At 39.9% G+C, this 22,357-nt stretch overlaps 1 protein-coding gene across 3 annotated transcripts in view; it reads right to left on the minus strand.

Annotated features, from left to right (window-relative positions):
• Nucleotides 1–21,920, minus strand: part of CNOT2 (CCR4-NOT transcription complex subunit 2) — an 82,664-nt gene extending 60,744 nt beyond the window's left edge. The window contains exon 1 of one of the 3 annotated variants that reach the window (XM_032106721.1): nucleotides 21,843–21,920. In XM_032106721.1, coding sequence (XP_031962612.1) covers nucleotides 21,843–21,905 — 63 coding nt within the window. In that variant the 5' untranslated portion in view covers nucleotides 21,906–21,920. Of the gene's footprint in view, nucleotides 1–20,435; nucleotides 20,646–21,310; nucleotides 21,421–21,842 lie in introns of those variants that run through there. The other 2 variants (XM_032106722.1, XM_032106723.1) reach the window with 2 other exon arrangements.
• Between the last annotated feature and the right edge of the window lie 437 nt (nucleotides 21,921–22,357).

Consider the following 22,357-nt stretch of genomic DNA (forward strand, 5'->3'; position numbering starts at 1 on the left):
AACAAACCTAAGGGCCTTACTAACACCTGGGGATGGTGCTCTCTCTGATGGACAAAGATGGCTGCAGACCTGTATTGTTTATGAAGTTATTTCATTCCCAAATGATGTGAAGAAGACAGAGACTCATTAACGTACCCCACAAATCCGTAGCCTGAAGCACATGCCTGCACAGGTTAAATAAACAAACATCAATCTCATATGCTGTTTTGCACCTAGCCACCATCTTTTGGCCCTGCCCTACGATACACACACCTTGAAGAGACCACAAAGCCACTATCACAGATGCCAATGACAAGTAGGGCAAGTAGATTTAAAGGCCAGAAACTCCAAGTAAAAAACTGCACAGCTCGGGAAAAACCAAAAATAGCCAAGTGTTGTCACCAAACAGGGGAGGGCACCAAGAATACTCCAGCTAAATACCACTTACAAGTAGAAGAGGTCTCTAACTGAAACAGCTGTGAGCATACACGGATCTCTGTGTGAACACCTATGTAACTCATGCCTCAAAGGTAAAGCAACCTTCACATCTGTTAAAAACCTGAAAAAATAATGGCTTTGTTTGTTTGTTTAGTATAGTTAAAGGAGTATTACATTCAATTAGATTGAGCAAATAAGTGAACAGGTTAACTAAGTATTTGTCCAACTGTTCTATGCAGGATTCAAGGTCCAGCTGTAGAGCACATGCAGACAGTCCCAATAGCAACAACCCAGCCTCTGGACAATGGCAGTTCAGCACGCATCAACGCCACTCATCTGAGCACATCTGCAATATTCCTGCTTTTTTGTTTAAAGTTGATCAGTATACACCATTGCAGCTAAATGAATACACACACTGAATTTTGTTCCATTACATCTAATAGATTCTGACTTCTCCAAGTTTTCTTCAGCTTAATTCTTCAAGCATTATTTATATTTCATATATTTATGTAGAGCTATAAGCACACACCTGTGCTAGTCTAGCCCAATCAGGCACTGATGCAGATCTGTTTTGTTTAAGTTATTCAAACAACACAGCCCAGACATGGACGTATTTTTTTTTTTCCCCCCAATCACTCCATTTAACTCAACACCACAGTACGTTATCCCATGCATGTTTCAGGAATTTTATTTACTGATGTTTAAGTGTATATTAGATAACTCCAAAATGCCTTTATTTGTCAGCAGAGCAATTTTACAGTAATGCAGCAACAATAACAGAGCAAAATAAAAGTGCAATTCATTATAAACAGCTACATAAGTAGGACTCTGTAATACAAAGGTAGAGAGATATGCCTTCACCCTTAATATACACATACTCTGTAGAGAATCAAAAGCACACTGACTTCACTAAACACCTCTTGTGGACTTAATTAAACCATGAAACAGTGGTTTATGCTCTTGTCAGCTCTGCTAGCAAACAAATGCCAAATCATTGAGGAAACTTAATTCAAAATATCATTACTCTCTTTGCTTGTTTGGTTCGAGAGCACTTTGCAGATCACCGGTTTCACTCTTACAGGCCCTTCGTGGCACTCCCACCTGCCCAGACCAACCAGTGTACAAGAGCAACAAACAACTCATTTAATAAGAAGGAGCAAGGTAGTACTGACAATTAATCAAACTGCACATCTGTTCCAGCTGATCAGTGTCCAGGTTATTTTGCCTTTGATTAGGAAACACCTTTTTATTCCTGACTGGCAAATCCAAAGTACCTAGAAACAACATGAAGTTTATTCACTTCATCTCTCAAACCTTCTCAAGTCAGTGAACCATTCAGCCTTTTGCTCTTTAAATTGGAATAGCTAAATGGCAAACTTTTCTTTTGATGTATTGCAGGTGACAATACAAGAACTCTTTGGGTCAAATTATTGCTTCAGTATTGTCTATGCTATCCCACACTCTAATTCTTGATGAACCAGAACAGTAATTCCACTCACCAGTTCATAAGGTACTAGTAATCAGATGGCAGCTAAAGAGAAAAAAACTTTCTAATGTAAGCACATCTGAAAGCACAATGACCTTGTAATTAAAACTGTGTCATTACACAGGCACTCTACTGAGCACTGCTTTGATTATTTTACAATATATTAAGAACCATTCTTTTAACGGAAGATACACTAGAACACTTAAGACTAAGTCAAATTTCTTTATTACAAGTGTTACTATGTATGCTAAATCCTTCTCCTGCAATATTTAATTAAGCACTAGAAATGAGCACCCAGAGATTATCCTGACTGACTATATGTAATTAAGATTAAAAGATATTTATCATCCAAAAGCATTCAAAAAATGCTCCAAAGACAAGGCTTCAGATCATGATATTTATGTAGATTTAAACATAAAATATATAGTATTTTTATTAAGTTTTCCCAACAGTTTCATCCCCGGCTACCTTGTATTCCAGTACTTCTTGCTACCTGTCAGCCTTTTGTCCCTTAAAAATAGCTCCTGTAACAATACGATAACAAAACAAGTACTCAAAAACCTTCCATGGCAAATCAGTTAAAACATAATGCTGTTATAATCTCTGTTCTTATACATATCTGGACTCTGAGTATGTTTTAAATTACAATATCAATACGCAAAACGTTTTTTGAAAGTTCAACACACTCTTAAAACAAAAAAGCATAACAGAACAAATCAAAAGATTTGAAAAACGTTTAACATAACAGTTCATGTTTAGTTAAGAATATGATTAAATAATAGGTCTCTTTTAGAGTTTGCTTTTAGCCGAATTGAACATGCCTATATTCATCTTTGCTCACTTCTGGCAAGAGCATAAAAAGCAACTGAGACCAGGGAAAAAACCCCGAAGGCCTCAGATGGTACCATTTAAACACCAAAAGCAGCAGATTGGTAATACTGAGAGCCCCAATGTCCCTAACACTGGCAATGAGAATTAACATGATAGGAGTTATTTTTTCTTCCTTTGTATGTTATCAAAGAGTTTCTAAAGCTGAAATCTTGCACTGATTTTTTTTTTAGTACTGGACAGATCTTAAACAGCTGAGAGTCGTAGCACAAACAAAAGTTACATAGTTGCATATTTTGCAACTACGCAGAAGAGCAAACCCCACGTTTATACCCTTTACTGAAAGGCATGAGTTCCCTCCTTCATTTCCTCACTATGGATAGCATGCAAAGAATGCAGCTTCTGTCTCCATTTAAAGTTTGAGAAGTGAGACAAACAGAACTTACTATAAAATCTGCTACTCTTAGCAAAATAAATTCTGTAAGTCTATTATGATGGATACTCAGCCTACAGCAGCCAAGTGCTAGACTTAGGATTTGCCACTACAGACAAGGGTGGGTCTGGCTCCTGGAAACAGACACACTTAAAAATGAATCTGACTGTTACGATAACTATCAGAAAATCACCTTTGGATAAGACATGCATACAGATAAAAACTGAACAAACCAAACCGAAAAAACCACTGAGAGGCATGTAAGATGGCAGATTTGAAGATTTTCCGCCATAAAGCCTAATTTTACCATAACTCATTTTGCAAATTCATCCCAACTGAACTGTTCTATTTTGGGTTAGTAGCTTACTAAGTGATGTTTGTAAAAAGCTGAACTTATTCTGGAAATGTTGTATAAAAGAAGTATACCTGCTACAGACAGTTACAGAAAAAGGCATCCTATATAGAATCTTGGACTTCACCTCGACTCAGCCAATTTCCATTGGATACTCTGAAATATCACATCAGTGACACCACGAACAGACCAAAAACATCTCAGTTCAATGACACGTTTAAATTAATTGCCAAGCCAAGATCTTGCTCCATCTATGAAATACTCCCACCTATGATCTCCAAAACCTAATCCAAAACCAAGAACAGCAATAGCCTCCTAGATCATGCTTAAACTGGAGAAAAACACAGCAAACTACCTGAAATATCTCTTTAGAAACTTGTTCCTCTTTTCCTGATGTAGCAGTTCTCTTTAATTCAGCTGCCTTGCCGGAAATCAGAGATAATTGTTAGAGCCTTAGGCAGGGCTTGCAAGCCTGTCTAGCAAGGAACAGTTTTAAAAATTACTTTCCTCATTTATCAGAGCAGACTCTGCCAACCAACTTCTCCATTGGTTCTCACAGCAACTTTCCAGCCAGTTTTTTGTCTGGCAGGATCTCCTGGGTTTGTTTAGTTGCTCACTTCCCTGTCACACAGGTACCTGTGCTGGCAGACCATTGCTTGCCAGGAAGCATTTATGAAGGCAGGGAAAAAAGGAAGCACAAATCTTTTTGTGGTGGTAATAATCATAAATAGCTTGCTCAGACATGGCACCTTGCATAGATGGTTTCTGTGTCTTGCTTCCAAAAGACAAAAACATGACACTGTTCTGAACAGTCCACACTGTTCAAAACCTTAATTCCCACAATTTTTCTAAAATCTCTTCATCTAATGCTTTTTACTTCTGTGATGGTTTGACCTTGGCTGCACACCAGGTGCCCACCAAGCTGCTCTATCACTCTCCCTTCCCACGTGCACAGGGGAGAGAAAATAAAAGGGAAAATGACTCTAGAGTTAGGTCAGTTTATTAAAGCAAAACCAAAAGTCAGCATGTGCAGAAGTAAACAGGGAAAAAAAAAGTTTATTCTCCACTTCCCATCAGCAAGCCACTTCCCAGGAAGCAGGCTTCAGCATGTGTAACAATTGCTGCAGAAGGCAAACTCTGTAGAATAACAAATGACCCCCCCCTTCCTCCCCTTTGTTTTAGCTTTTACATCTGAGCTGACTTCATATGAAGAATATCCCTTTGGTTATTTTGGGTCAGCTGGCCTAGTTGTGTCCCCTTCCAGGATTTGGCCCACCCCCAGCCTACTGACGTGGGGGAAATGTCAGGAGATACAGCGCTGATGCTGTGCCAGTGCTGCTCAGCTGTAGCCAAAACACTGTTGTGTTATCAATCCTTTTCTGGCCACTGATGCAAAGCACAGCACTGCGAGGGCTGCTGTGGGAAAATGAATTCATCTCAGCCAAACCCACTGCAACGTCCTATAGAAAACACCTTTGCAGGCTGTAAACGGTAACACCAGCATTCTCAAGAAATGACAGGTAAGTAAAAATAATTCTAAGAGACAGAGCTTACTCCTTTCTGCCTGGTGGTGAGCTACAAGACCAGCTACAAGGAATCAGAGAAATCACATAAATGAAGAACAGCTTAATAATAATAACTTCCACTTTATAAACCCTTAAACAGCTTTCAGGGGACACCCTCCTTCCAGTCTTTAATCTGTTTATCAACTACTAGTACCTTCCAGGACACTGAAAGCCAAAACAGGAGATGCAGAATCTGTTCTCCCACTCCTAATTTAGCTGCAGCAGTGGAATCCCTGGATCTGGACATTTACTTTTCACAACAACCCTATGGCAAGTTCCTTGGAGTTAACTGAGGAAAGCTAGACTTTATGCCTAAGTAATGTGTGTGTTAACCCCTTAACAGAGACCTTATTTACTTAAAGGGTTAATAGAGACATCAAAGACAAGACCTTACTTAGAAAGTCCACCAGGTTATTTTAAGCATCCCAATAATCCGAAGTGTTCGCTTAACAAAGGTGTTCTCTGAAACAAATAGAAGACAGTACTCTCTGTCTCCTATCTGGACACAAGCTAACAATATTTTTAAATGGATATCATGCTTTTCATTTCGGTGTATTTCCCATAGGAAGGCTCTATAAGGAAGACATTCACTTGAGAATTGCTTACTTAATTCTGGAAAAAAGAAAAATGTGCCATATCCACAATCTCAAGTTATATCATCCCTCAAAACAAATCTATAGGTAAAAAAACCCAACTGTCCAATTCTAGAATATATACCTGATGGCATATCAGTTTGAAGATTGCAACTCATGCTTGCAAATTAAGAGTAAACACATACTCTTCACTAAAGAATTAGCAAAAATAAAAAAAAATAAACCCTGAAATCTCAACACTTCTCTGTAAGAGGATGAAGACACATACACACACACACAAAAGGAACCTTCACCATTAAATTTATTAATTGCAATATTGAGAAACTATTGGTTTCTGAAAAAATAAGTCCAGCAAAGCTGACAAGTAATACAACAGAAATTTCACCTTTTAAAAGAATTGATCCTTCAAGAATCTTCAAAACACTTGAAACATAAGTTAAAAGTTTTAAATAAAGTATGAAAGAGTGTCACGATCTTTTCTAATTGGCTTAGTTAGATAAAGGCCTAAATGAAAGAAATTGTTTCAGTAGTTTACTCTTTTGAAGCACACCATGATTAACGTGTCAGTTACGTGATGTATATGGGAGTAATGTATGTCTGCTGCCCTCTTTTCAGAAAATCTGATTTCTTTCCATTACATTTCTTAATTATCCAGAACTCTTTCTTTTTTTAAAGAAAAATTCAAGTAACTGTTTATAAGCAAGTCCACCAGTTTACATAAGCCCATCAGCATCAAGCACATTTCTACAGTTACAAAGCCTAATAGACATTTTAAACAACAAAAACACCAGAAAGACAAATTTTAACACTGGTAAAACTCAGAGATTCTTGAGTATGTTACATACTTGAGAAAAAAAAAATTCAATTAAAAAAATTGAAAAAACTGGAAAGAAATGTAGCCTGATTTTGAACTTTGTTAGGACACAAACTGGTGACAGGAACTACGGCTCATATTTTAAGGAGGTTTTTGCAAGCCAAGTCTGTACCTTGGGTTAACTTCATACTGTCAGCTTACTGGCCCAGTAGGAACTTTCTCACAATAGATCTCAAGAGACATGCACAACTAGAGAGGACACTGAGTCATTGACTGAGTAAAAATTACAGTTTGCAAACTTTTTATTCTGAATGTTCTACTCCTAATCCAATTTATACTGTTCTGATTCACTGAAAAAAAAAAAAAAGGAAAAAAAAAAAAAAAAACCAAGGCATGAAACTAACTCAAACACATTTTTTAGTCAGAACTGGTAACTATGCATCTGAAAGGGGAAGCACGCATTGAGACTGCAAAAGCAACACTACCCATCCTTGTAAAATTATACATTAAAAAATTATCACATCTCTCAATCGAAAGAATCAAAGTAAGCTTTATGAACTACAAATTCTGGCTTTGCCAGACAAAGAAGGTTGAAGAGGAAAGATCCCAGAGGCACTGTGCCTAAAAAGCAGGCAGTAAGCAGCTCGTGAAGAGCCAGTAAACAAACCATAATTCAATACAGGCCCTTCACCAAGAAGGGCAAGCACCATAACACAGGGAGGACAGAGCGAGGGAGAAGAAAATATGAGTCCAGAACTGATCCCTAACAGGAAAATATGCTAACCATATTCCCATTTGAGATCTCGATAATCACTACTCACACAGGCACATAGAGGCAGTCTTCAAAAAAATGCACAATCCCACAGGGATCCTACTGACTATAGATCGCACGGGGTTTGGTTTTGGGTTTTTGTGGGGGATTTTTAAGATTATTCAAAGGTTTCTCAATCATTATTATACTGTAATTGCCATAATGATAACAGGTTTATTAGGGTTCTTATGCTTTAACACAGGTCTAGCAGCTCTACTGCCTACTTACATTGGAAAATTTTTACCAAAACCTCAGGTTACACACAGAAAAAAAGACCTGCATAATAAGAAAAAATATCCCTATCTGAAAATCAAAGCATAAAGAGGGGAAGTTTTAGTTCAGCAACTGACAATGTCAGCAATTCCCACATTTAAGTCCATCCTAGTGAAAACCTCTGATTATTACTTGCAGTATATCTGCACAACATAAAGACTGGCTATACGTGTTTTGCCATAAGCCCAGTCTGAAAAGGAGGACATGGGTACAGCAACATTTACAACGTCTCTGTGACCTGTTATACACATTGCCATAACACACGTACTCTCTCAGTTACGCTTGTTCATTCAGAGAGCAAACGCTCATTTCTGCTGTATGCATGCGTTTTCAGGGACACCTAAGTCTTGCCTTTCTTTACCTGGACTTCCAGAGGCCTACATGCCTACCTCTTAGCCAGCTGAAGTCAGAAAACAGCCATTTCATTTCAAGCAATAAAACTAAGTTGAGAAAGATATGTGGGATAAATCTGGATCTTACAGCTGACACCCAAAGACTTACAGCTGAGCCTGGGTATTAAGCCTCACTTGTAAAACACAAAGAAGTGGAGAAAATGAGTCATTTATTCTTTAAATAAACATCTTTACTATTTTCACAGTAGTTTTAATGCAGGTGAACACAGCAAATAAAACTAAAACCTTCATCTCACCTGAGAACATTCACTCCTCTTGTAACACTTTCACTTTTAATTGGTTCACCCTTTTTCTGATGACAATCCTCCTATACCCTTACTTGTAAAGTATCTTCATTAACAACACAAACAATGGTAGTCATTCTTTAACAATGAAGTTACAGCTAGCCACTTTCCAATCCATTTCTAAAAACATCAATAATCTTCCTACGGATACAACTTATCTCTTTAAGTGACACTCCCATTCAGAAATAAAATTAAAAACAAGAGCACAAAAATACTTTTTCTAAGCATGTAATTCCAGAGCCATTTTCAAAAGAAATCTTGGGCAGATAGCTCCCTTTGAAAACTGTATTGTATTTTAAAGTTGGGAATTCTGAATAAAATCCTGTAATTTGAATTTTATCCAACACTTCTAAACTAAGGATTTTCAAGAAATTTTCTACAGCTCTTCTTATACTTTATGTTCAGAACAGCACAATAAATTGCATGCACATGCAGTGCACTTTAATCTGGGCCTTGCTTAAAACTGCCTTCAAATGCACTACTTTGGAAGAAGAAAAAGCTATGAAAACATACTGATTCAGTTTTACTAAATTAAGACCAACTTAAATTGTTACAGAAAGCACAGGCAAGTAATACTGTGTTGTATCATTTTAGTCATTAAGACCCCATATTCATTCACTTGGCCAAATTACAGAATGCACAAGCCTATTAGGACCAAACACAACCCTTAACCATCTTTCAGGCCAAACTGATCAAATTTATTCTTTTTTAGACCAGCTAAGACAGTTTGATGTTTTTCAACAGAAAAATACCCTCCCCCAGCTGAACACATTTTAAAATCTAGTCTGTTGGGATGCTCTGGTACTTGAATGCTGTGCAACAGTGACAAGTACAGTATGTTCTTGTCTTAGGAAGCCACTGTGTACCATCACAATGAAGACCCGCTCAAATCTGCTTCAGCTGAAAGGCTCTGCACCACCCTGCTCACATGCTGTGCTGGCATCGTGCAAGCTCTCTGCTGATCTACAACATGTTTCATCTTCTTGTACACGAGCACTGTGCAATGCCATGGATGTAAGCTTAGCCATGAGATAGCTAAGGACCCATCATCCTAGGACTGAGAAATACTTGTCTTTGTCTTAAATACCAGTTGGGTACTATCAGGAGAATAGCTAGAACACAAGGGAGGAGGAAACCAGAAGAGGAATTAAGAGTTCAGAACAGGAACAGAAAAAGAAATTGCAGAAAGAAAGAGACAGATGAGTAAGATACTGATGGGAAAGCAGAGTCCCAAATACCCCAACACTACAGAATGCAGAGCTTCAGATCCTGGACCCACCCTTTCTGGATTTTCTCATTCTTTTGGCCAATGGACTAGGGACCACTGTCAAGATGTACTTCTATCCTCTTCTAATTAACGACACAGAGACTATAGAAAGAAAATGTGTCTAGCTAAGATATTTAAATGCTACATATCTAAACTGATTTTAGGCCTGTCTATTAAGGTTTGTATTTTTTTTTTTTTTTTTAGTAATGCTGAGGGAGCCACACAAAGATTTTCACAAGTGCCTTCTGCTTGAAATATTTCATTAGTTTATGGAGAAGCATTAACTATTCACAGCTGCAAATTAAATGAAGGTATTTCTGTTATGAAATACTAAGCCAGTGTCTCAGTTTCTGTATTTGTAATGCATGGCTGTCACTTCAGTGAGGCAATATAAAAATATAACTTTTCAAAAACATATTATAAAGCATTTCCATGAATCTGTAATGAAGAAATTGGAGAGAAAATATTAATCCTGTATTTACCTATACTTTTGGATAGCATGATCTGAACAACGGGATTAAAAAAGAAAAACCTCAGTATGAGAACACCATGAGTCCTCTCTAACCAATGAGACCAGAGTGCTCCGGGGAAAACACTATTTGATCAAAAAAAACCCCTGTGTAACAGTGACATGCAGATGGAACCTGACTTAAGATGGGAAAGAAAACCTTCATTCCAGCATTCCTTGAGTTCAGATTCCCCTGAGTTTGCAATTTTAATAGCCACTGAAGCAGGGTTTTATGTACTGATGGAGGGGTTTGTTTGCAAGAAAACTTCAAACGCTCATTTAAACAGTGACCTAAATGCCTCTTGGTTTATGAACTGAAAATGAGAAAAGTCTGACACTGCAATATAAAGCATCAGGAAGAACAATGAGGTGATCCAAAACTTCACTTTTCATTCTTAAATTGTTGGGGAAGAAATGAACCTCAGTGAAAAGAAGTGATGAAAGAGTTAGAAAAGCACAAAACAACCCCAAAACAAACCAACAAATCATAAGAATATGTAAGGTAGAAAAAGACAGGCTTCTGGCTCTGAATGAAGACCTCTGTCTTCAGACAAAGCTTTCGTTCTCAGCATCATGTGCCTATATTAACACTGAAAAGCCTTCATCACTTGATGGAACACAGCTGCTCCTCCCCAGGTTTATGTACTAACCCAACTCAAAGCTTCTCACACTAAGTGGAAAAAAAAATTTAACTTCTAATAGCTAAGATTTTAAAGCATATTTGATATTAAAGTACAAATACGTGAAGAATATGACCATTTCAGCAGTGTGGCACAGATTTCTATCACTTCAAACATCAACCTCAAATTTAGATTAGATACTCATAACAGATGTGTAATTACAAGTTACCACCAGGAGTCCCATTCTTACTCAAGGGACACGTTTTCATTACTAATCTTGCAATTCATAATTCTGATTTTTTGCCGATTTTACTTTGCCAGTTTGGCAGTTTCCACAGAAGTCAGACAGCTGACAGGAGCAGGACCTGGTGACATTTCCCACAAATAACAAGGCCTTGCTGTGGAACCCATTCTATTAGCAGCTGTCTGTCTTGTTCCAAGATAGCACCCTTACCCTCACCACCACCGGACTCTCATCTCCGAGAGGAAAATAAAGAGGAGAGAGGAAAAAAAAAAGAAAAGAAAGAAGTATAATGTGGGCAGAACCATGGCAGTTGCAGTCATACGGAAGAAACACACCACCAAAGGGAACTTTCTTTTGCAAATGAAGCAAAATTTGGTATGTCTTCCGGGTTTGACACTACAAAGCATGAGGGCAACTGATTAAGCAAGACCATTTTCACTTTTTTTCCTGTTTCAGTGTTAGTTTAACACTGACAACTGGATTATTTTGAATAACATCATGCATAACTATTTCAGAAACTTACCTTCTAAGCAAAATCTGTCATTCTCTTGTAGTCTTACACACTTTTTGCTTTTCCAGTAAAAACAGTAACAGATACTTTAGAGTGTCACTACAATTACTAGTGACTAGAAGTTTTCACAGAAAACATGTTTGCCTCCAAAATGTCCATATCTCAGAAGGATTAAAACATATCCACACAATTTTATAGCATGCCATGGCAAGGGCAACTAGAGGGATGTGAGCTCATTCTGACCCTGTGTTAATCAATAAAATAGACTACTACTCATTCATTCTATAAGCTGCAAGTCAAAAAGGTAGACATTGAATAAACCTCACATAAAACTTCAAAGTTTTGCTTAATTAGACAGGAAAAGGAGGTTGTGCCATCTTCCACAAAACTCTAAAGCTTTTCATAAATAGCAAGTTATATGACGAGTGCGGGATAAACACACTAACTTCATAAAGATGAATTGTATTAACAGGACAATTAAGTGTTTAAAGTAAGAAGTGTCTACCGATTCTCCACACAAAAATAAAAGGTACATTATTTTCACTAAATTCCCCTCATCTAACAACCCCCCATGAACCTGGTGATACCAACATTTTCCTGACACAGCCCTGCTCAAACCAGGCCAAGAAGGTGATAAAATACCAACTGCAGGACCTACTTCACATTAGCAGTCTTCTCTTACCAGTGAACGAACACATGACAGACAGCTAAAGTGAGCAAACTCTGGGATACGCTCTTAAAAAAAAAAGACTGGGCACAAAAATGCTGAAATACACAAGCAATGCATTATTCTTGCATTTCGCTCCCTGGACTCTTACTCAAGAAAAAGAGGAAATAATAGCAGACAGAACAGAAGAACATATTTGCTATAAGAATATTGCATTTCTTCTCTACGAGCACAGTATTAAGTGACAGGCTAGGTCTGGGCTGACACACGAGGATCAGAACAACATGGCAGAGTGTGCACAGGCTCTTCCCCTCTGGGATGCTTCTCCCCCCTTGCCCACCTTCTCTGTGCCTTGCCTATCAGAGATGCATGCCTGCGCCACTAGGGCTAGGGCACAGTCTCGAGACTCTCTATGCAAAGAACAAAACCTATACATGTAGAAATGGCACGTATCTAACTACCCAAACATGTATATGTGCTGTTTGGCCCCAGGAAGGACAAAGGTAACCCATACTTTGCCAAGGGTAACCCTAACACTGAAGCTTGGGCTTCTGGTGCCATAATACCAAGCTTTACATTTTCAATCTTTCCAGATTACCTCCACAGCTGACAAGAAAGTCTGAGGGCTGACAGTGCTTCCCCTGCCACAAAGTTATGGATACCTGACCTAGACATTGCTAGAAAATTAAATAATTTGAATTGTTCAAATAAAACAATCATTAAAAGCATCTACAAAAATCTCACTTATTGTTAAAGATGCAACCTAATCAAGAGACAACCTGTTTGTTTAGTTTTACAAGTATCTATTTCTTCAGATCCCTTTGAATAAATTCTTCACTGAAGCACCAGAACTGTCAGGGAAAGAGAAGGACCTTGTAAAGTGAAGCATTTGGGGTGTCAGTAAACAACACTATAGAAAATTCACTTTTAGAATGCCACCAATAGAATAAAGAATGCTTGCCTCTGTTTTGGCCTCAGACTTCGAGATGAACTTCCAATCCTCTACTCTGAAATTCCAGCTGTGCCCCTAACATAAAAGTATAGCACCTACTTCAAGAAGTGGTGAAAAATGAGAACCAAGTTACTCAGATAAAGCTGTAATTCTTGATAAATTTGATTTCTGTCCCTTAAATTATTTACATATGACAAGTTTGTTCTGTACAGGTGTCATCCTATCAGCAAGACATGATGCATTTTATCATCTAATTTGACATGTTATTTGCAGCCTGAATTCAACAAGCACAAGAAAAGCCACATTAAAGAGATCAAAACATTGCTAAGACTAAAGCAAGAAGTGTACAAGAACTAACAGAACAGTGTAATTTGATCATAAATGTCACCCTTCTTTTCAAGAAGATTTTGAGTTTGCCCTCAAAGCTGCATTAATATGATTAACATCTTGTTTTCATGTCTGAAGCATCCACAGACTTTTAGAAATCTTACAGTTGCAGTGCAGAGCCAAATTAAGGGAGAGCTCTCTTAGAAAGTGCACATACCTGTGAGCAGGAATCCACGAAGCTTCTTCAGGGAAACAAATGTCTACTGAACTATATAGTACCTTTCCAACTGTTGTTTTGCTCAGATATGCAGAGGATTAACATACTTCACCATGCAAATGAGACACCTGATATTCCTAAAACTACTACTCATTCCTAAAACACAGCTACTCTTTGCCCATAGACACTGACAGAGAAAATATTTCAGATGTAAATACCCACAATCAAAAATTATGTAGGATGTGTTCCACTTCATACCAGTGGAGATGAAGCCTCTAGGTGTTAACAATACAAGATGTGTTACATAAGACTATGCACTTATTTTTAGAAGCACATTACAAAATTAAGTACTGCACTGGAATCTGTTGCAGAGCCATGGACAGTTACATCAATATGCACAAAGAACAATTGCTCAGTTGGAGCAGAATATTAGATTCGATTCAGACTGAAGTTCTCTCCTGACAGTCCCAAAAAATACTGAACCATCTGAGACTATAAAATTTAATTTACATTCAGCAGATAAAGAAAAAACAAACCAAACCACAAAAAACCTACTAATCATAAAGACCTTTGTCATGAGCAGCAGAATTAATAAAAAATTAGTTTCTTAGATTTGTTCTGTTTCTTAACACTTAAACCATGATAACCCTCAACCTCCTTTTCCACATCTCTTTGTGACTTTCCCCCCCACTTCAGGGAAAAGTGTTGTGGTGCACACACTCTGAAAGTCTGCATGTGCTTACAGGATGCCTGACCAGCTGCCATCCTACCGAATACATACCAGATCACATCTATTTCTTTTCCAAGAGGGTGCACTAATTTGAAATTTCTTCTTTCACCTGATGCAATTTTATGAGGTCTGTAGGACCATAATTCCAAACTTAACTTCTCCTTCTGATTTAGGTTTCCATGTAGAAGCATATTTATATAAAATATAAATTCAGTTAAATACTTAACTTTTGAGTTAACTCACAAATTGGGTTACCTATATATACTTGATATATTTTAAATGCTCATGTTTCTTGCAGTTACAAACATAAAATAATCCATGAAGTACATTCTACTATCAACAGATTTTACTACCACCATTTATTCATTTGCAGCCTCTGTTACTCCTCTCCAGGCTCTCTCTTAAGTACATCAACACCAGGACCTGTGAAGCACCTTTAGTCTACTAAGTTTTAAAATACACTGCTCAAAATGGTTTTGTTTTAATGATTGGACTTGGCAGATGCAGGTATTCGTTAGTATAGAAAAGGCCAGCAGCTGTACACTGGAATACTTTGTTAAGTGGGAGTTAAAGATGCCTGCTCTTAGTGAGTCACCCCTGGTTACCAACCAGACCTACACTTGGCCATCCCAGTTTTCAAGACTTGCTGAACTCTTGCTATAAAACCTAATTCAGACTAGTGTGAAACTGAACCTACCCTGTGGACCTTGAAAGAACTGCCAGCTGCATTAAAAAAAAAAAATCATTTAAACTAGTTACATATCTTTCAGAGACAATAAAAGATTAGGATCACAGCTAATATTAAGAGTTCGCAAAACACTAATTAAAATGCTAATGCCATTGAAAATACTACTTGCCATCAACCATATACTGCTGCTATTCACAACATACACTGACCTAAGGCAAGCTCAAAAGAGCACCGAACTCCTGAAAACTAAATTTTATCCCTGCAAGAAATTTGGATATTCCCTGTCCCAACACAGATGTCTCACAATATTTATGTTCTTGCCTAACTAAACTTCTGGGAAACTGGGGGAAACAACACATGGATTTATTGTCCAAAACATATCATCCTGAAAATGTCAAAGTTTCCTAAAAAAAACCCCAAAAATTTAAAAAAAAAATTAAATCCATACCACAGTAGCAAAGGGACCTGAATTTACTTCAACTTCCACCACAAAATAAAAAGTGATACTGACTTACTCTCATGTGTAATGCTGAACTTAATCAATATGATCTTGATCAACTTACTAGAAATGTGCATCCACATCTAGAAAATAAGCCAACAAATTAAGATTTCAACATAAGGTACCTTTCTACTTTACAATGGTGCTTTTGACATGTTAGAAAAGGTACATCATGCAGCAAAGTATCAAGACCAGTACCAACATTGCAATAAATAATCAAACATGTCATTGAAAATATTTTTTGCATCCAGCAGTTTTACAGGTGGACACGGTATCGCAAGGTACTTTAACATTCAGAATTGCTCATTATCTTGTCAGTCTTTCAAAAGCTGACATAGCTTACAGCTGATTTCTTTGAAAACCTTTCAGATTTCCACTTCTCCACATCACATGTTACAAACATTCAAGAGATGACCTTCTTCTATACATTTTTTTAGCCTACTTGGTCATTACATAAAATACCTGCTTCACAGCTATTTTCCTGTATTTTAACTTTTTCAAAAAGTAAGTATTTATATGCAACAAGTACTTTCTCACAAACCTCATCACTACTGAATGGTAAAAGACTTGAAGCACATACCCAAACAAGTCCCCTACACAGCAGAGCAACAGAAGCAAGGTTGGCAGACATTTTTTCCATCATCATAATTCTCTGGCAACATTTCCTTTGCAAGAATAGTTTTCATAATTCGAATAAAAAATGCATTAAGAATCCTTACAAGGAATAGTCATTCTGCCCCAAACAATGCAAGGTTTTTGTAAGTTGGAAGGGGAAAAATACTATTCCATTGAAGCTCAAAGCAAAAACTCACACAGTCATACAGACTGCAAAACAAACACACAGTCCACTGACACAAGCATTAGCTGCTCACTTTACACCAAGACAGGCATCTTCCTACAACCCTTTGACAGAAAAGATAATATATGATATTACATTATCATTGTCTGTGTTACAAAGACACCCTTAGAAGAACTTGTTTGCCAAGCTATTGCCTACAAATCTAAATGTTAACATTTTATAATTCAAAATAGTTGGCTGTAATGAGTCCGGCTGCCTCTTTTTGATGCCTGAAAACTCCCTGCTATTGTTTCCAAATGCACACATATTTAGATTGTAATGACAATATTGTGGACGTGCCATTCTGAAACACGTAAGGATAAACAATACAACTGCCACCTACCAAACTTGGTACAGGGCCATTTTGGGGGGCGTTAACATTGTTTTTGCTAACTGTATGTATTAACTGCTACTGGTATGTGGTTCCACAGAAGTCTTGAACCAGGCAAGTAAAACACAGAAAACAATTATCCTCTTACCACAGACTAGAACGTGGCTATAAGTTGGTTAAATGACTTACCCAGAGTAACCCATCACTTCAGTAGGTAACTCAGATAGAAAGCATGGTCCAACTCAATCCATTGGATTACTGTCTGCTCAGCGAGAGCAACGCAAAGTAAGAGTTTCCATTTTATGTACCACAAATACAGCAGCATTTATACCAGTTTTCAGTTTAAATAAACTACACCTTTTGACAAACAACTTGACCTCAGCGAGCTACATTCAAACATCACTGATCGATCTCAAGCACATAAAAAAAATCTGGAAGCAGGATTTAAAAATGCTTCTGAAGCTCAATAAAGCAAAAAAGCCCAGGAAAAAAATCCCAAGTGACATGGGGTAAAAAAATAATAGTTAAAAATATCCTCCCACAAATTATCCCAAATCAAAAGGAGAACAGGAAGAAACAATGGTTTTACTTACTACTGAATTTTTGATTAACAATTCTTGCATTGCAATTTAACAAGAGAAGGATGTGTCTGAAAAAAGTCTTCATTACAATCAAATTTTAACCTACCAGCATAATCTGAAAGGAATCCTCCTAGGAAATGTAGAGTTGTGAAATTATACATACTAGCACTGCAAAAAGCAATCAGATGGCAGAGTAACCAAATCAGGGGGAAAAATAAATGCACACTTTTCTGTAATGCTACTGATAACCAATGCTACAGCAAGACAGATTAGGGGTTCTCAGTAACCCCTTTGGGCAAGAGCCACTCACACCTTGACTTAGGGCCTATAATACAACCAGACCAGAAGATGAGCTAGTGCACACCACCACAACAAAAAAAATTCTATTTTATGAGAGTATTAAAAATGAAAGATAAAATATAAATTATAAGCAATATGAACATTTTATGGTTGGATTTTTGGTCTCCTGGGTTGGTTTTTTTTTTCATTTTTGCATATACAAACAAAAATATTTTCAATCCTATGTAAGAATCTCTTGCTGATTAGCACAGACCACGGCTGGTATACACACATCTGCTCCAAAACCAAAATAATTCCACAAGGACAATTTAAAATATCCCACTGTGCAGTATTTTCATTTGACACAATTCTTCCTACGCTATTGTAATGCTCAATAAAAGCACAGTTAACTGTCAAAATACGCTATCCATGCTGAAAACTCTCATGCACAAAGTTAACCATCAACACGTGAGCAGGTGCTTTTAAGCCAATGAGACTGCACACAAACTTTCAGGTGCTCATATGCTTTTCCAGGAACCTGGGTCAGGAGACCAACGAAACGCACACAAACACTGCATCTAATGTGCTACTGCAGACCTGGGAAAAAAGGGGCGGGGGGGAGGAAGGCCAATTCTATTCAGGAAAGATAATTAAAACAAGTTGTATTGAATTGTTCAGTATAGTGCATGTGGGACATAATGTATTTGCTTGAAATTTAACAGATTTCTGTTGTATAGCAGAATGCTCACATACATTTTTTTACTTATTTATGTCTCAAAAGCTCAAATAAAGCAAAGTAAACCTAACTTCAACTTCTATGCTTCTGTCAGTCCTTGAAATTTACGTACACACTGTACTTACAGTAATTTTTAAAATGAGAAAAATTGTATAATTTACAGAGCAATCATTTAAATATGTCGTAAAAAATATTGGTTTGACTTCCTAAGGTACTGTATTCCTATAGAAACTGGTACAGGGCTTTTTATTTAAGCTAACATTTATAAACACACATAACAAATGTGGCAAATATTCTGCCAAGAATTTAATAATTTTTCTTCTATTTTAAGAACACATTTTTTTCAGGTGCCTTTTAAATCTGTATTCAAGCACATTAGAGCTTTTAAGAAGACATAATTTTAAAAAGTTAGATACAGGGGTCTACTTCCATTAGAACAAAATTCTGTACTTAGGGCACTTTCTATCCTACCTCATAGGAAAACACGCCATTCAATATTTCTCTTCAGTTTCCAGACAAAGTCAGAAAGCCAGGTGATAGAAACCTCTATTTTAATTCAACTAGGGTGTATTTTTAAGTTCTATTCACTTCTTGAATCCATAAAAAGAAGGAGGTGGAAGATATTTTTGAATAAACGGAGTTATGATACAAGGCCCCTTTAAAGCCATAATGAGGTTACAACTTAGCAATTACTACACAACAGACTTTGCATCAAAACTAATATTAGGGTAATTTTTAAGAAAGCTACAGCACAGGCTAAAAAAGCAATAATGTTCCTGATTTCAAAGCTAATCTCTATCTAGACAGAAATGCATTTAGAAATATAAAAAAATATAACAGAAATAGTTTCTGAGATCTACCAGTCTGCTGCGGGCACACAGAATTTTCATATGAAGTGACTGAGGTAAAGACCAAGATTTTCAGGTGAAAACAGCCATTTATGGGACAATTTTTTAGCATCAAACTTCAGGACACACTAACTACCCTATTTTCTCCACTAAATAACAATTATCTAAAATTAGATCCTGTTACAGAGAATTCAAATCAATTTTTTTAGTATAAATTTCTGGGGTTTCTTTATTTTCACTTTTTAGCCAAGGGCTTTTCTTTCATTTGTTGATAGAACTGACACACAAACGGGTTGCAATAACAATGACTACTTTGACAGCAATATTAAGTGTCTAGAAGAGATGTGTAGACAAGGTTTATCTACTACTACACTCTTAGCTTTATCAACAGCTTCCTGAAAATGAAACGGGAAATACACTTGCAAGACAAGTCAGTCAGCTCTTGATAAGTGAGTATTCAAATCCCTTTCTAAAATGAGAAGCAGTCAACGCCTTGAGGTTTAGCATACCAGCTGAATACTCAACATAAACAACAGTGGAAGTTGGGGGCAAAAAGAAGAGAAAAAAAGGCATGGGACAGATACATCGTGTTTACGATCACAAAACCTGATCCTGTGAGTTGTATTCTATTAATATGTTACTATAAGAGAACTTAAAGTACATCAACACATACACAACAATTCTTCTAGGCTGAAAGAAAGATGCCTTTGCAATATAAACTTCAACAATTATTTTGCTCTTACAGGTCATCACAAGTCTTATCAGTCTGAAACAAATCCAAGCCTCCCAAAACATAAAGTTTTCCAGTAACAGATATGACAGCAGGTTTGATCATCTTAATCTTTCCCCAGCTGAAGAGTTAAAACTAGCAGCCAGTCACCAGCACAAGATGTTGCTGCTGTGCAGGCACACAGGAGTGTCTCCTTCACACACTCAAGTCACACGCACACACACATATATACATTCATGAAAGATACACAGAAAGTTCTTATCCTCGCCTGGGGATAAAACAGCGCAAAGTTGGAAACAACTTTTTCCCTGATAAAAAAAAGACAGCAGCAATGAAAATATGCTTGTCTTAGATGTGAATAAGCAGCAGAATACAACTAACACCTTACACAAACATATTTTCATTTTCTCACATTACAGAGCCTTCAAAATAAAGTTACTTGTAATTTCACCAAGAAAAACCCACCCTAAAACCGAGAATTCCCATTAGTTGGTACCTTGTTTTCACCAGGAGCACACATACACCAACTAGACTGCTAACACTGACCCTTGCATCTTTCCCCACCGCCCTACTGTCCCCCTCTTATCCCTAACCTGTCACCCTGTGTCACCTCCTCTCCCAGCACGGGTCAGGTTCACGCCAGAGCTTGTCATCGCCGCCCAAACTGGCCGGGGAAGGCTGGCTCCTTATTCCGGCGACCGCGCTCGGTCCCTTTCAAGTTTGTTTTACACACACGTCCGAAAGAAAGCGAGAACCTGTTTACACACCGCCTTAACTGCCGCCAGGAGGAGAGTGAAACAGGCGCGAGCAAAAAAAAAAAAAAATTTCAACCGAAAGCCAGCCAGCAGCACCCCCGTCTCACCCCCTTTCTCCGCCCGGGGCCCGCGGCGCAGGCCGCACGGCTGCTCGGCGAGGCGCGGGGCCGGCGCAGCCCCGGCCGTGGGCGGCAGGTTCCGCTGCCCCGGCGCCGGGCCCGGGGAACGCGGCGGGCGGGGGCCGGGCGGCCCCGCGGGGCCGGGTTCGGAGGGACGGGGGAGGCCCGGGAACAGCCGGCGGGGCGGCGGCGGGAAGGAGCCGTTCGGGCGGGCCGGGCGGGCCGAGCGGGCCGCAGGGCGAGCTGCCAACGGCGGCCGCAGGGATGCGGGGCCCGGGCACCGCCGGGCCGCGGCCTCGCCTGGCCCGGGCGCGGCGCCCGGGGGCTGCCGCCGCCCGCGGCCGCGGAGCAGGGCGTGGGGTGGCGGGCCGGGCCGGGCCTGCGGCTGCGCCCCCGGCTCGGGCGCCGCGCGTCCCCCCCGCTCCCCCTCGGAGACAAAAGCAAACGGAAACCCGGCGGGGCGGCCCTAGGCCCGCCGAGCCCCGCCGAGGGCCGCGCCACCGCCCGGGCCTCCCACATCGGGCCGCGGCCGGGACGGCGGCGAGGCCCGGGTCGGCGGCGGGGCCGGGGAGGGGCGGCCGGGGCCGGACTCACCGCATGAATTTTCTTGTCCCGCGAATCCAAGATGGCTGAGTATCCAGCACGGAGGATGCTGGGGGAGCAACCTTTACCCTCTGACCCGGCCGCCGCCGTGACCCCGCCGCCGCTCGGCCCGGCCGCCAGCGCCGAGGGGCGGGGGCAGCGCCGCCGCACCGCCCTCAACGGCCCAGCCCTGCGGAGGGGCTGAGGGGGACGGGGAGGAAGGGGAGGAGGAAGGAGCAGCGAGGCTCCCTCGGCTGCGCTCCCTCCGCCTCCCGCGGGAGACGCGGCCCAGTGCTGGGGGCAGGGCCCGCAGGCCGCGGGGCTGCCGGATCTCACCGCGCTCCGGCGGCTCCACTGAGACGCTGCTGGCCTGGGACGCGCCCGGCTCAGATCCCGTTCTGTGAGGGGAGAGGGCGGCGCGCAGGCCTGGAGCGCCGGGCCAGACCGGGGCGCGGGGGTGAGCAGGGTCAGGGCGCAGCAGGGCTCCCCGATCCTCCCCTCACCCCTGCACCCCCAGGGCTGCCGGGGGCCTGTGGAGACCTACCCCAGGTGGACGCGCTCCCCAGGGAAGCGCCCCAGCTTCCAGAGGGGGTGTCCCATCCCCCATGGCGCCGGTCTGTCAACTCGCTTTGGGTTGCAGAGTGCAGAAGGAACGGCCTGGCCTCGCCGCAGGTTTTGTGTTACCCTGCGGGCGATTTAGGTCAGGAACGACCCGGCGATGTGGTAAATTGTGTGAAAGTTACTATTTTCTCTGCAGTGTGGTAGCAGTGGAGAGACAGATCACACTATCCGCTTTGTATGTTAATAAAGTGGAAAAGTATTTCCAAGATCCGGACTTTTAATTTATCGGCCCTCAAAATGTATGTTGCAGCAGTGGCTGGAATACAGCAAGTGCTGATGTACAAAACACTCATGCAAATAATCCCCTTGAGTTCAATGAGACTGTCAATGGTGTAAGACCTAAGCCTGTGCACAAGTGTTTACAGGATGAAGGCCCACATTTTTGTGACTTGGCTGCTCTGCTCCATCAAGAAAAACAATGTCACTGACACCTTAGTT

The sequence above is a fragment of the Corvus moneduloides genome, chromosome 4 (assembly GCF_009650955.1).
Source record: "Corvus moneduloides isolate bCorMon1 chromosome 4, bCorMon1.pri, whole genome shotgun sequence".
In the NCBI taxonomy this organism is placed as follows: domain Eukaryota; kingdom Metazoa; phylum Chordata; class Aves; order Passeriformes; family Corvidae; genus Corvus; species Corvus moneduloides.